Raw genomic sequence first — 16331 nt, forward strand, 5'->3', positions numbered from 1 at the left:
ATTGACCACAAACGAACTGGAATTAAATTAGCATGTTATTAAAACATGTAGCACGTGTGTGTATTGATGTCTAGAATTAATGCTTTCTCTCTTTCACTCTCTCTATCTTCTCCATTTTCCTGTATTCTCTTTCCTGTCTCATTCACTATTCCTTATGTATAGTTCCTCCCTTCTCTCTTTTCTTTTCTGTTTATCTCTTCTCTCTTTCTTCTGTTATTTCTCAGTTTCTCTTTTACCTCTCAATCTTTTTTGTTAATCTCTTTTACTACTTCCACTCATTTTTCCCTTGTCTCCTTTTCTTAATCTATTTCTTTTATCTCTCTTCTTTTTTCGAGATTCTATTTCCTCATTCTCTCATATCTCCATCGCTATCTTTTCACTCTATCTTCTGTCTCTCTCATCCCTGTTCTCTCTCTCTTGTTTCACATCATCTCTACTCTACATATTCTTTAATGCCCAGCAAATTGGCATGGAATAAAATTTCGTTATATTCGCAATATGTTTATAAATTAGTACGTGTAAATATTCAAAAGTTTCAGGCCTGCCCGATGCCGTAGTGATAACGTCGTCGCCTTGTAATTAAGTGTTCTCGGGTTCGATATCCGATGGAGGCACATTGCACAGTGGTAACACTGTTAAGCCTTGTTTTCATGTTAATGAAACATTAAAATGCTGACCAAGGCAAACTTTTATAGTATAAAAGATATACATAAAAATGTAACGCTTCCACCCTCAAACAGTTTTATTGCACAGTGGTTCGGATCTCACTTCAAACTGTAGGTCCAGTCCCGATTAGCCTATATGTGCATAAAGTGGATGTAAAACAACAATTCGAATTCAAAACTTCCAGAATGATATAAACTGCTAAAATGTCTACCTTCATTGGATAGTGAGAAACACCACCACTAAAAAATATGCTTACAAAATGAAAAATTATACTTACAGCATGTGCTGTTAGCATGAATATATGCATACAAAAATTAACATTATTTATCGTAGGATTAACATTATCGATAACTAATCAAGATCTCTCGGATTCTATTTCTGATGGCACATTTCAATGTCAAGTAGATACTTTCAGAATATACCAAGTAAATACATATAATTGAAACATTAATATGTGCTTATGTTATGTAAAATATGTTTGTCTTAGCTTCCTTACTTTGCTCTTTTCATTTCAAGGAATACATTTTTAAACAGGCGCCACCTTGAAATGTTCATTTCGCCAAATTACTTTTTAAATTTTATTCAATGCCTTATGAGTATAATAAAGATATGATTTTTGATTGATTGATTTGGTGTTTTAAGTCCACTTTATGCACAGGAACGCTAATCGGGACTGGACCTACAGTTTAAAGTGGGATCCGAACCACTATGTGCCTCCATCGGGAATCGAACCCGGCACTCCAATAAAGAGATGATTTTTTTTTAGTATTAATAACACTTGTTTGTGACATACATTTGCCCATAATAATACAGTAAAAGAATAACAAAAAACTATTCCATCCACGGTACCGAAAAACGTCCGACAGAATATTATGAAAAATGAGCACCTTATGGGTGGTTTATTTTTTTTCCATATAGACGTGTCCTCCCGCAAATGGGATTAGAAAGTTTTCATAAATATGAAATTTCCTGTTTAATTGAAATTCATGTTTCGCTTCCGGTGGTACTGTCCTTTTTCCGTTCCGAGTGCAAACACAACCAAGCGCGTTCAAAAATTATTGACATCACCAGATACGGTTGCTTTTGCGTGCCGTTTGCAACACTGAAAATCTCTAACTGTTGAGACTTTTCAAGACGTGCCACCAGAGCGCATGACTAGTAGGGGACCAGCAGATCGAATGAGGGAGTTAACACATGGCGCGCGCACCTGTGCGGGTACAATCTTCCATGTCCTGTGCACACAGCTGGTTCATTCTAATTGTACACCGGCGACTTAAATTGTGCGGACATGCCCAGGCATAGCGGAAACGCAAAGAGGAACGTGTGCGTGTGAGTGTGCCCGACGGAATGGCCGTTCGATGAGGAGAAAAAGATGCCAGTGGAGTTGAGGAAGTATCAAAAGTTGGGAAAAGTAGTGCCCGCCTCTTCTGATGAACCCTTTATTTTGGTTGGCGCGAACTTCGCCATGTCACGTGAGTGTATATCGTTTATATCCTTTTGTAGCCTTTGACTCATGTTCGGGTCAGATTACAAGGATGGGCCATGCTTCTGTTATTCCTAAATGCACTTTTCAGCTGTTACCAATAGGATACCAAAATCCTATCCGGACTAAAAGACATTTGTACAGTTACGGACACTTCTGCGCCTTAGCGATTTCATTGGAAGTAAATTAGGCGATTACAACACAGAAGTACACTGATGACTCACTTCAATTAGTAATGTAGCAATGCACTTATTTACATGGGACTTTTGTCCAAGATGATATTCGACCAACATTATTGGATTGTTTTAAAGCAGAATTCTCTATGGTTTCGTGTTATTAGTCTTTTATTTTTCTTCGTGAAAATGAAAACTCGTATTAATTTTACTAAATAAAATATGTACATCATAATCGCGCTGTGTAAATAACAGTACTACTAAATTCGTTGACTGTATAACCAAAGGCAAATAGGCGCATTCTCCTTTGCCATGTTCTTCTACTGTTTTTTTTTCGGAAGTGAATTTCAACAATTGCAATGCAACCACCAATAAGTCAATATGCTCCAGCATAAGTATGGTATAGTACCCTTGCTTAATAACGCATAGAATTTAGAAGATAACGTAATGAAAATAACGATGGACAATTTGCATATTGTTATCTTTGCGCGCGAATTGTACTGGTTAAGTAATAGTTAACCTGTGCCAATTTATCCCGGATCACATCATAAACTTTACATTATTTTACGATGGAAATGCAAGTGATTAACAAAATCACATGTTACCTTATATCCGTTTATACGATTAATCTGGTTGATTTGGTTTATTTTACTTCGCTTTTCTGCCACTTTTGGCTAATCGAGAAATGAGGATGAGTGATGATAAAAACACTCATTCCCAGACCTGGATTCGAATGCAGGAGATTCTAGTAAAAAATCACAATTTAACCAAAGATGTTTTCAGAAATGATGGTGAATACTTTGTGTGCGTATTGCACAAAATATTGCAGGACATTTAATATTTATAAATATTAATATATATATATATAATATATTTATTATATTAAACAAATATTAAAATTAAAATATTAAAAAAAATTGTAAAAATTGAAACGTGTTCAGAACATTGTAAAGAGTAAATGCACTGCAAAATCATTTATGGCCCTGGGGAACTAAAATAAAAATAAATTACCTGATCATTTTGAGCCGCACTGTACGTACAAGGTAACTAGCTACACCTCCATGCATACACATATCAGTGACGTGCCAACGCATTTTGTGAGAATAAAGCAGGCTATAATGCACATTTTGCAAAAAAAAAAAATGCCTGTCCAACGTTTTGTCATCTTGACATGTATCCAGCATTCGATCTTCTTATTAGTGTTAAACTTATTGTCAAGTAATAAGGAGGTGCTTGGACGCTTCTGGAGCAGAGTCCTTGGGTAAAGTGTGGATGTGTTGCTCTGTTCGTCCCATCATCGAGTCATCATTTCACCATTCACCCTCATCATCACGTAACAAAAATAGAAAAATTAAGGTTCTGGATTCGATACCAAGTAGAGAGGCGGAGTGAATCGCACAGCACACTACGATTCCAGGGTTCCCGTGTTCGAAATCCGGCCTGGTCAATGGTGTTCTTTGGGAGTGTCCCTTCATCAATGTAATTATATATTTTCAAGTAGCAAAAATGGCAGGAAAAGCGAACTAAAATAAAGCGAATGAATCAATTTCATCACATCATCATTGAACCTCATTGTCGCGATTAGCCAAAAGTAGCAGAAAAAGACGCCAAATAACAAAAATCAAATCAAACGTAGAGAAGTGGTTTCGTGAAGTGCATCAACATATTACTTTCGACTATAGTTTCTTTCTTAATTGTAACATTTGTGAATAAAGTGAATTTGAAACAACCTTACCAAAATTTGATTCATATTATTCTTATTTTTGTATCAGAGGCAACGTCGGAGGTTTAATCCCTTACGTACACATCTAAGATCCGGAATGAATCGTCACTGGTTTCTAGCTTTAAAAATATTTTATGCTACTGATAGAGGAGAAATATGTATTGCCGGAAAGCAAGATACAGAGCGAGTTAGTCATTAATGTAGGACGAAACTGATGATTCAATTTATGTATTAAAAAGCTGGACAGATTATTATTTGGGGCGAGTGTAAAATTAATCTATGTTAATTTACCTCGTCAGAGAATTGTGTTAATTAGAGCTCAAAGGGTGCATTAAACATGTTCACGAGAGCTCTGCTTTGGTCGCTATGGCTATTAAAATTCTCTTTCTCTCTCTATTGAATCGTTCCTTCTTCTCCTTCTCCCTGACTTTGAGTTTCTTATTTCCTGTTTCTCAACATATTTCTTGATTTGAACACCCTTTGTTTCTATTGTAGACTGTAGGGCAAGAGTGACGTATGCACGATCCTTGCTCAGCTTAATATACGTGTGCTCCAAGTTGGCAGGAACATTGCATCAACTCGGGGGTCATACACCTCCGGGTTTAAAAGAGCGAGACGCAACGTCTCAGCCTTCTCATTGCTTCTCATTGCTCTGTCGCTACCACGGACTGTCAATAGTAAAGTGTAGAAGTGGACTATATCGACCTGGAGTCGACACGACGGAGTTTACAGCTGAGCAAGGTGAGTGAATGGTACTTGCCTTACCGAATACAATCCCTTCGAATATCCTTCCTAGAATTAAATGTGTGGAACGAGACAACGGTATTTTATTAAAGATTTACAAATCTCCCGGCGCAGTCTCTATCACCCCGATATAATAGGTGTGAGCGAAGCTGGAGGCTAGAGGCGTACAAGTTCTCTACGCCTTTAGCCAGCGACTATATCTTGGGGGGACGAGAGACAAAACTATGTAGCTTTTTAATTCTTCTTTCTCCTTCATTTTACCTTTCTATCTTTCGTACTCTGTTTATTCTCTTTTCGTGTTCCTCCTCTTTATTTTCTTTATCTCTTTGTTTCTTTCTACCAATCTTCCTCATTCTTTGTTTCTCTCTTTTTGTCTCTCGTTCCTTCTCTTTGCCTTTTTTATCCTTCTGTGTGAGATTTCTGCTTTACTATATTATTCAGGGACTTTGTATGGGTTAGAAGTATGGCGTATCCAGATTCCAGGGAGGAGTAAAACAAAACTTTTTCCAGAGGGGTCGAAGAATATATACTTCGAAATTGTGTCAATGCTTTAAACTGAGTTTCATGAAAAGGGAATAAAATTTATTTACTTTCCAACGTAAAAAGCCCAATGAACCAAACGAACATATTTCTCCATTATTTTGTTTATTTTTGTACTCCTGGAACATGAGGCAAATTTACTTTAAGTCAATTAATTTGAAACATAACATTAAAACTTGATTCCAAAGGCACTTACTTAGTTCAGGCAATGGTCATTAACAAACCACATGATTCAAACTTTTACCCGTACTTCAACATATCCCGTTGAAGTTACATATGAAACGATTGATTGATTGATTTGGTGTTTCAAGTCCACTTTATGCACTGTAAGGCTAATCGGGACTGGTCCTACAGTTTAAAGTGGAGCCCGACCCTGTGGCCGAGTGGTTAGCACATCGCGCTGCGACGCCAAGGGTCCCGGGTTCGAATCCCGGTCGGGCTTGGTTGTTTGTGAATGTCCATTCATCAATTTCATCACTCATCCCCATCTTCGCAAATTAGCCAAGAGGCACAAAACGCGAAGTAAAATAAACTAAATCAATCAATCAATCAAGTTTAAAATGACACGAATGAGAATCGCTGGACTAGGAGATTAATATAGCAATGATCAAAATTGGCTAGCACTTCAAATGTAAAGCAACAAAATAATAGTAATAATTATAATAATAATAATTTTGAATTTCATTTCTCAGAAGCCTTACGGGTAGGCAACCAGTAATGCAAGAGACAATCGAGGCATAGTTCAATGCTAAACGAAGAATATCCCGTTCTTTTGTGACCAATTTCACCTGCGTCCTTAGGTACAGCATGGAGAAATCCTTCTTCCTTACAAGGTGGAAATGAATCCAGCACAACTTCTACGTTAGTGAAGCCTTGTTATTCAGTGTGGTTTTTTCATCGGTACCAATTATATTTCTAAACAATTTCAGTGCGGTTGGATGTTAGGACAGATGTAAAGTTAGTGTGGAACTTAAAAAATAATATTATTTTACTGTACAATGTGAAATAATTTCGGTAGCTAGGGTTTAAGTTCGATAAACCTTCAAATATTTATTATACTGGCCGACTTTGAAAGCTGTTTCGTACCAATCATCTTCAAGAGTGTACATACTAGAGAGGGTGGCAATCTCACTTGGAAAGTGGACGCTGTAGGATGAACAGTGGCTGCCCTGTGAACCTGCTTTTGTCATTTTCTGTGTTTATATCAAGATTCTTCGACTGCTACATTATCCAATACCCACGGGAGTCCCTTCGTAACAAGACTTTTCAGCAACCATAACGCTAACAACTGCACGAGGAAATAAGCTATGCGCTGACAATAGGTTTGGCAACATGAGGTGTGTCCGATTCTTGCTTGTTTTGTTTCGCGATCAGCGTTCGGCACTTCAGGACACGACAGTAAACGAAGTCAGCCGAAGTGAACCGAACGCTCATTCGTCTTTCCAACCGCCAATTCGGAAGACGGTCAGCATAGTCAAAACATGTCCCTTCCAAATGCCTCACACGCTGTTTTCCAATAAATTAGTCTGCTTCCCCGATGGCGCAGTGGTCGCGTTGTCGCCTTGTAATCAAGGGGTCCCGGGTTCGATACCCGGTGGAGGCGCATAGTTGTTCGGGTCCCAATTTAAACTGTAGGTCCTGCCCCAATTACCCTTACTGTGCATGAGGTGGACTTAAAAACCAAATCAATCAATCAAACAAATAAGTTAGTCGTAACTTACACATCTAGTGGAATCTTGCGAAATTAAATTTCGTTTGATCCCGTGTTGTAGTATTGTGATACTTTAAGCCCTTGCTCACTCCTTTCAAGTTCTCGTATGTTTGAGCTAGGAACAAAAGGTGCATTCAAACGGAAAAGGAAAGGAAGGTGAAAGAGGCGGACGCCACACTCTCCACGTCTCCCTCTGTTGACGCGCAGGAAACTCATTTTTGGAAAAGCTTTTAACTTCTGTTTGTTTCCCGGAGGAGTCGTCCACGGGAAAATATGTCAGGTGCTTTTATCGTGTTCCAGTTCCGTAGTCGAATAATGCTAATGGCTGCCCCCTTCCCTCGAGTGGAAGGAGCGATGTTAACTTTTGAACAATTTAAGGGAAAAACAGTCGCGCCCAATTAATATATAGCGAAGGCTCTGCAATAACTGTGTACGGGAGCCCGTTGTAATAGGATATCAATTGATCCGAATATTACAAATTCTCCTTCTCTTTTTTTTACTTTCGGCCAACTAAAAAGTATAAGTTTTCTAGGTAAGCGTCCTTAAAAAAAAATGCATATCCGAGTTTAAATATTTGTGTTAACTTTCAGCCTTTTCCTCGTCCCAACGATGGCTGCTAATAAAGTGTCAGTGAGAATAAATAAATGAAGAGGGGGTTGGAAGTCAACAAAAAGTTATGGTATTTTCTGTCAATCATGAACACGATGCTAAACATACATTTTTCTTCAGTTAAAAGTAGAAAGCATAGGGGCAATCCATCGCCACGTGTGGGACAAGCGGTCTACATTTTTTATATTAAAGTATCTATTCTACTGTTAGTTAAGCAACATTTTTCTTGCGGTTTCTGTGCAATGAAATATGAAACTTGATTGATTAAACATAACTAGCCTTAAAATACTTTCTCAGATTTGTAGCTATAAGTGAGCAATTTTGTGTCACGGGTGGGACAAACGAAACACTGACTCTTCAGTTAATAAGAAGTTTATTTTAATTTCTGTGAATTGTCAAATGATAAAAAATTAATCAATTAAGACAAAGAGAGAAGGTGATTGACATTTCAATATTCTAGTAGAGTTGAGGGGAGTTAAAGGAGAAATTAATTGTTTTTTGGTGTCAATACAAAACACAACTAAATCAAAAAAGAATTCTTAACAGAATTTTGTTCCTCACCTATTGTTTATTGCATTTTAGTAAAGTTAATTTGTTCAAAAACCCAACATGGAAAACCCATCTTTCACTTCTGTTCAAGTTCAGAGGGGGAGGGGAATGAGCAGGCATAGCCTATTGGGTTCTGTTTCATATAACGACAAAGATAGGAAGGAATCGAAGACTTCACATCATAAGTAGCTACACGTTAAGACTATCTTAACACTTAAATGTTCCACACACCTGAATATCAATAATTTAAATCATCAAACTTTTCGTTGTCGAACTATCCACCTACACTGAAAAATTGATTTGTTTCAGTTAACGGAACGCATTTGGTTAAACATTTTGGTAACCCAGAACAAAATATTTGGTAGCATTTACTAAATTTGGTTTGGAAATTTTGACTAATTTATTTATGGAAAACTAAGCAAATGTGCACGATTAATAAAAGAATGTGGTTCTGGGGAAACCTCATTTGTTTGTCACTTATCAACAAGTGTTTGGTTATTCCAAGCAAACTTTTTCTCTGTGTGTTTTTACAAGTATGTGACTCTTCTGCTATTTATAAAAATTCATATGTACATCTATTTCAATATCAGAAGCAACCAGTGGCGTAGCATGGACATTTCGGGTGGGAACGCCAAGTCCGAAGGAAGAGTCGGCCCTTTCTTGCTTAATTACTTATGGTATTAGTCGCCACAGGTATTATTTGCCTGAAGTAAGCTGGGTTTTCAATAAAACATCATCATTGCATGTTTTAGCTAGAAAATTAGATGCCTCACTATGCCACAGATGTTTTGAACTCTGGTGTTCTATACCTTTTTTTATATCTTTCTGCATGACGCAGAATGACCTACCTGAATCACAAGTGCCTCTGCACAACAGTAGACGTCATTGTTGTGGGCGATCCAACTACTGATTGATTTGGTTTATTTTACTTCGCTTTTCTACCACTTTTGCTTAATTGTGAATATGAATATGAGTGATGATATTGATGAAGGGACACTGACAAAGAACACCCGTGCTCACGCCGGGATTCGAACCAGGGACCTCTGTCGTCTTGGCGCACTGTGGAAAGCAGAGTGGATGATCCAAATATCGTACACTCTACTGACGTAACAGTGCCGATTAGTAATTCAGACCACTGTTTATTACATCTTGAGAATGCTGATAAACATTTTAAAATAATTTTCTCCAGAGACCATTCGATGTTAAGAGTTTTCAAATGAATGCTAAACATTTCCATTCACACAATATTAAGTAGTTAGATAATAACGAAAAAATACAATAAAAAATAATAGTTTTGCGGGTTAAGTGGTAGAGCAGCCACAGGCTGAATTTCTATCACGAGGACTTCACGAACTTATTTGACAAAAACTGTGTTGATCTTTTAGTTTCTAATACACATCGCTGTTAGTGCGATAAATTATACAATGCAGTGGCCATTAAGAAGCAGTATATTTGAGATTGGTAAAGTTACGTCAGTCAATATTGCGTATTGTAGCATCACACAGCACGAGTTGCATGAGCGCGAAGAGCGAAGAACCGGGTAGGAATTCTGCCGCTGTCGTCTGCTTCAGAAGGCAGGAAGGGTCACATGAACCAATCACGGTAGACCTCTCGTACGCCGGCGTAAGAGAGCCGATTTACGCGAGTGCTGTAGAAATGGAAGCTTTCCCTCCATAAAGGCAGCAAGGAATATAGGAGTCCTGTACGCCGAACCTGCTCGGCGTCCGGCCGGGAAAGGCATTGAAAAGAGATGCTAGAACGAGTGTTGAAAGTGGAGCGTTGCAAGCGGATCGCGAAAAATAGCCATTATAATGCCATGAAGGTCAAACATATATGAAATTAGTCACGTTTTACTTTATAATCACAGCATTTAAGCATTTTTGAAATTTTAAATCTGGGAACGCCGGGCGTACGGGCGTACTATAACGCTACGCCACTGGAAGCAACATGCTACCTGAAACTCCATGCAAGCTATCACTTTTAAAACACTTACAAACAGTGGCGGCGATTGGGTTCCAAAACCGGGAGGGCAAAGACAGTATATTTCCCTTTGAACATAAGATTTAGCACAGTGCAAGGGAAAAAGTTGCGAAAAGCAGGGAGCAACTGACCCCTTCGCCGCCACTGCTTAGAAACGAATCAAAGCATTGACATTGGTGTCATGCTACGCTATTTCAGCGAATGTTTTAACTTGTTTCTGTGTGACTTAGTACAAATCATGCTGCAGCAAGCACCTAAGCAGCTTAATCTTTATTTGTATTTGCCATTTTTTGTGTCGAGGTTTCTGTTAATTATATAAAACGTAAACATCAATTTTCTTCATGGAAAATGCATAACTTATAAAAAATAGTCCAGTTCGGAAGTGTCTGTAAACTTTAAAAAAATATATAAAGTAATTGCGACATATAAAACATTCAAGTAGCTAGTTGTGATGTTGATGAAATCAAATGTGAATTCATACAGAATGTAATTGAGATTCAACTGGTTTTACACGACGTTAAATTTACAGGGAGAGGACCATGCATCTCACCCCCACTCCCTTATACGGGGGTGCTCAGCTACAGTAAAAAAATCGTAACTTCCAAAAAGAAGACCGAAAAGTACGCTCAGTGAAGAAGATAATAGTAATGTGAGGTTATTCTGTTGTTCTACTAAAAAAAATCTCACTAACTATACAGGAGAAATAATAAAGAGAAAAATTATAAATTAATGATAGTTTCTACTCTAATGGTTATGAGACGTGTTCGGAAAGTAAGTACAATTTCCTCATAAGAAATGAGAAAAAACTATACTTTTAACTGGTTTTGTTTTACATAATACAATCACTATTGCATGTTCATAGAAAAAGAGCAATATTGTTTGTATTCCTTACTCGTAGATGTAAGCCGACACTTCGACATTCGACATGAACACAATCCTCGAAATTTCAAACTGTGTATCACGATTTTGAAGAGAACTCTCCTTGATCTCAGGGGAGAATAAGCTTTCTTACCACATCAAGATGTACAATACGCACAGCACAAACTTTATTCTCGTTATTGTGAAAAGCACTGTTGTACACTAAAAGAAGTACGAAAATGTAAGTTTCTTGAAAAACATTTTTGAAAGTATATGTGGACTTAAAAGAGATGAAGGAACGTTACATAATACTGAATTACATGTATTTGTTTTGTTCGTATCCCGAGATTCAATTACCTAGGAAATATGACTTATCTTCTTTAATTTGTAACTTAATAATAAACCGTTCTTGGTAACGTCGTGGCTAACGCTGTCGCATTGTAATCAAGTAATGCCAATATCAGCCTCCCCGATGACGTAGTTGCGACGTCGCCGCCTTGTACTCAAGCATCGCGGTTTCGATACTCGGTGGAGCCACCTTGCACAGTGGTTCGGATCCCACTTTAAACTGTAGGCCTAGTCCCGATTAGTCTATCTGTGCATAAAGTGCACTTAAACTTTTGCGAAACTTTGTAATTTGGTCAAAAAACTTGACAAAATGTGTCCTAAGACACTTTATACTCAGATAGGCTGAAATGGATAATATACTTATTCCTTCAGCATTTACTCCACAAATTTAAATGGTATTGGACCTACAGTTCAAAGAGGGATGTAAAATTTGCAAATGCTTATCCTAATGTAGGCTAATCGGGACTGACCCTAAGGAAGATTAGAACTATTGTGCTCGTGCTCCTGAACTACTTTGAAATATGATAAGCCATAGCAGTTGACAAACTATGAGTACTATATAGATGCACCATGAAATAAGCTTACAATGCCGTAGTTCCGGGGGGGAAGGGGATGAAAACAAAAGAGCGCTACGGATACATGCCACAAAATTTCCAGAGATTGTTATTCTTCAGTTTCCCATTTAGTCCAAATTTCTTTGTTCATTTCTTTTGGTGTCGCACTGGAGTCGATGAGGTCGCCGCCTAGTGAGTGAAGAAGATAAGTCGTACGTGCGACCCGAGCCGGGAAATCTCTTGGGGGCCGTAATGCACTTGTCCCTTAAGACGGTAATGCCCTGGAAGAGGGAAGGCGAGCCCGGCGCCTGACAGGAATACGCCGCTCCCGCCGGAGATAATGAACTTCCCTGTCCGGCGTGGAATAATATACCCCTCACGTCACGCTGGCGTATGGTCTTCCGGGCGGGAGGCTCGGAAAAAGTTGCAAAGTCCCATTAACATTCATTATGTTTATGCCCCTACTTATTTCCTTGAAGTGCACGGGCTTATGGGGGGCCGCATTCGTTTATTGTTGTGTACGGAAAGTTAACTTTTAAAAGCAGGTGAGTTGGCGTTTGTGAAACATGTGCCCAGGTAACTAACTGCCCTTTTTAACGTTCTACTGGCTGCTAAACTATTGTCAACTGACTCCTCTGTCTCTGCATTGAGCATGGTCGCAAGTGCGCATGCGCTAACTGGACGAGTCTAATGGCCAAATAGGGCTGACGGTTGCAAGCGGAACCCAGAAGAAAAAGCAGGTTCTACGTTAGTGAGAAGCATGGTCGCAAGTGCGCATGCGCTAACTGGACTAGTCCAGTGGCGTTATAGGAGCGACGGCTGCAAGTGGAACGCAGACGAGGAAGTAGGTTCGGCGGAAGTTGTCTTTGGTTTTAAAAACTTTTTTTACAAGTTGTAACGCTGTGCACATACCACAAACACACAAAATGCGAGCGAACGCATGCAAATAATGATCTGAAAGCCGTAGCGTGGTTTCGTGCATGTTTTTACCTACTTCCCTTTTCATCCTTGGATCCGCCCATTCGGGCTATATTCCTTCCCAACAGTCTGCGGAGCAAGGACCCTCATAACAGTAGGTAAGGGAAGAAATCAAGTAGGCGAAGCAAAGTATTGCGCGCTATTGCAAACGATTGGTAGCTGCAGTCGCGTTGCCCGCTCCATGCAACATCTTTCCCTCTCGAATCACTACTTGCGCAGAGGACTTATTTTCGTTTACTTACTCCACAGACTCCCGGGACAGAGTATATTCGCGTAGACCACAGTCGAACGGTACACACTGATTGGCCCAGCTAAACTACTGTTCTCTCCCAAACAGCTGAAAAAGCCAATCGGAGGCAACCCTCATTCATGTGACCAAGGAGTTGGTTATTTTTATCCTACGAGCTAGTTTATGGCAAAAGGAAGTTTCTTCGAAGGCCTATAAAGTAAGTTTATATTTTACTGATTGGGTGATTTTTTGATATTTCTTTTCTGCCACTTTCAGCTAATCCTGACAAAGAGGGTGAGTGAGATATGCATTCGAAATCCATGAAGGAGCTCAGACCGCGGCTCGAACCCGGCCACTTCGGTGGCAAATTGACTGTTCATCCACTCAACATGCTCTCCACACGGCAATAATTAAATATTATATTGGGTGCGCTTGCACCGAGCCTGTATCCTTCTCCTAACAGGGCAATAAACGTATTAGCAAGAATAGAACGAATGTAAAGAAAAAAATATTCTTGCTGTAACAAATATCATTGGGACATAAAAAACAAACACATATAATTACTACAACCACTATGCCATTGTGGAGAGAGCCGGTTTAGTCGGTAGGGTGTAACTGCCACGCGGGAGACCCAGGTTCGATTCCCGGAGTGTGTGATTTAAGGTCAGAATTTTTCCGGTCTTCTTCCAGTATAAGCTGCTCTGGGGCTCCCACAGCCTCAAATAAATTGGTATCTGGGGGAATCCCTTGGGGGTAAGGTAGAGGCGACCAGAGCGTGGCACTGATCACATCACCTCCAAAATGGCCGAGATCGAGAATGTGAGTGGCCCTACTCCCACATCCCCTAAATGTGCCTTCATGGCACGGTGTTGTATTCACGGGAAACTTTACCTTACCTTACTACAGCATTGTTAAAAGTGAATCTTTAAAGTGGCATTCAATTGGTAAACATACGAGACATCACACAAATTCACACATGATTGATTATACGAGTAGTGTCTGTGGATACAGGTAGTGAACAGCCGGCTCGGAACAGCACTGGGCAGCATCCATCAATTGAGAAGAATCCATTACGAACGCCCGCCTCGATCGGCGTCTCGGTTCAGCTCGATCAGCTATTTGCCTTGAACGGATAGTGTTCATTGTGTACTTCAGTGCATTCCGAAAAGATTACTTTTTACCCATATGCATTGGTAAATAATCCCACATAATTCATAACATGGTGCTTCCACTGTTCATGGGGTATATCGAGTTTTGGACGCATGCGCAGTCGCTCTTGGCTGAGAGATTTACCTTACTTTCCGACCATACCTCGTTCGGAATTCTTGGAATAAATTTTGCAAATTGCTGTTTGGAGAGTCTTGTATCTACAAACCACATGCTCCAGGATAGAAGCATCAGTTTTTAAACACACCCTATTTGTATTTTGAACCGTCACTGAATGAGGAAGTGGTACGCTTCATTTCGTGGGTATTCTCTGGAGACCAGGAAGATTATTTTTGCAAGTGGAGCTTCACGAGTTGTCCCTGTTTCCACAAAGGACAACTAAAAGCGTGCATAGAGCTCTCGTGGATATTCAATAAAACAGAATCATTTGCTGCGTAATTCTTCTGTATCTGGAGTGAAGTTCTGTTGCCATGGATACCTTCCTCCGTTGCTGGGCTGTATTCACGCTGTGGGGTTTGTGTTACATGGCATAAAGAACAAAGGAGTTCTGCAAGAAAGCCTTTGTAAGGGATACTTCTCTCTGTCTATCTCGGTGTGCAGCGAGGAATTGAGGCGGACAAGAATATTACCACGTGCTACAGGAACACTGAGAAGTGCTTAGCAAAGTGTAATTCGAATAGCTAGTTTCCTTTGCACAACGTTACTGCATGATGACTTCTTCCTTCTCCTTCTCATAAATGCACATACGTAGGGTGTAATACAATAAACGTTGCCTATGCTTAGTTTACGTGAAGTGATGAATAGTGGGTCGCAAGCCGCTTCAGTGTTTGAGCGCGGCAGGTTTGAGTCCGGCTATGGGTTGGGTATATTGTGAATACTTATTATTAAATTTCATGTCATCATCGTCGTCGCGATTGCGGCAGAAATGCAACGTAAAATAAGAAAAATGCAAATTACGAAAAGGGGTCATTGAGTTAGGATCGAGGAATGTAGATAGTGATGGAGACTGAAAAATTGACTAACAGTACCACTGTTTTGTAACTGTTACTCTACACATTAATAATATTTTAAGCAGTAACAATAAATGGAATAAAATTACCAGTTCAGCTATACTTTATTCCACTTCACTAGCTACATATGATTTATCTTTTATTTCTTATTTATTTGTTTTACGACCGAACTATGAATATAAATTAATTTATTGTATGTGTGTAGTTAATGCGCTATTATAATTTTATCTAAAGAATAGTGACGCTAAATGCAGTACATGAGTCGTCATAGTAAGTGGTTTTCAGTGCACATGGTTCAATCACTCCCCCCTGGTTTTCATTAATCGTAACGCCTGATTTGTTTTGTGGGGTTGCCATGAACTGCTTGATTCAGATGTAACCAGGAAATGCAAATATTTTTAAGAAACCCATTCTTTTTGGGGGGGATAAATGCATGTTGTCATAATTACTAACAACAATAACTCAACGGAAACATTAGAACTACGCAGTTGCTGGTTCCATTTTGGGTTCCAAAATATTGGGGGAAAGGTACCAAAACTGGCGGGGGGGGGGGGGGCAAGGACAGTTTACTTTGCCTCGGTAAGCATAGTGAGGGGCAATAGTGGAAAAAAGTGGTGGGGCAATTGCCCCCATGCCTCTCCTTAAACGCCACCACGTGAACTAAATAATGAACATATGTTCTTTCACATATTCTTAAATGTGTTTCCGAAACTTCGCTATTCCACTGTTACCTGTATTCAGTTTTAATTTTCCACCGATATTCATTGTTTTGTCCACATGTTACAAATGTATATGTCCTTTATAGAATCAGTTTTTAATTGCACGTGTGAAGTAGTTCCTAAAAATCGGATTTCTTGTGGAAGGATTTATTGTAAGCATGACGAAATCTTATAACCCTGTATATTTTCTCATCCATTCTCATCTCTTACATTGAATTTATTACCATGTTAAACTGTGACAGTTCAAGAATAGTCAGATTTGAAATGGAGGGGAAATAATTTGCTTTTGT

General features: G+C 39.2%; 1 protein-coding gene across 8 annotated transcripts in view; it reads left to right on the forward strand.

Annotated features, from left to right (window-relative positions):
- sif (guanine nucleotide exchange factor still life) overlaps positions 1-16331 on the forward strand; it is a 674511-nt gene that overhangs the window by 205335 nt on the left and 452845 nt on the right. The window contains exon 1 of one of the 8 annotated variants that reach the window (XM_083112143.1): positions 2010-2138. The exons of the other annotated variants lie outside the window; for them this stretch is intronic. Coding sequence (XP_082968269.1) covers positions 2097-2138 — 42 coding nt within the window. The 5' untranslated portion in view covers positions 2010-2096. Of the gene's footprint in view, positions 1-2009; positions 2139-16331 lie in introns of those variants that run through there. 8 annotated transcript variants of the gene reach the window in all.

This window comes from Lepisma saccharinum, chromosome 1, assembly GCF_977018435.1.
Source record: "Lepisma saccharinum chromosome 1, izLepSacc3.1, whole genome shotgun sequence".
Classification (NCBI taxonomy): domain Eukaryota; kingdom Metazoa; phylum Arthropoda; class Insecta; order Zygentoma; family Lepismatidae; genus Lepisma; species Lepisma saccharinum.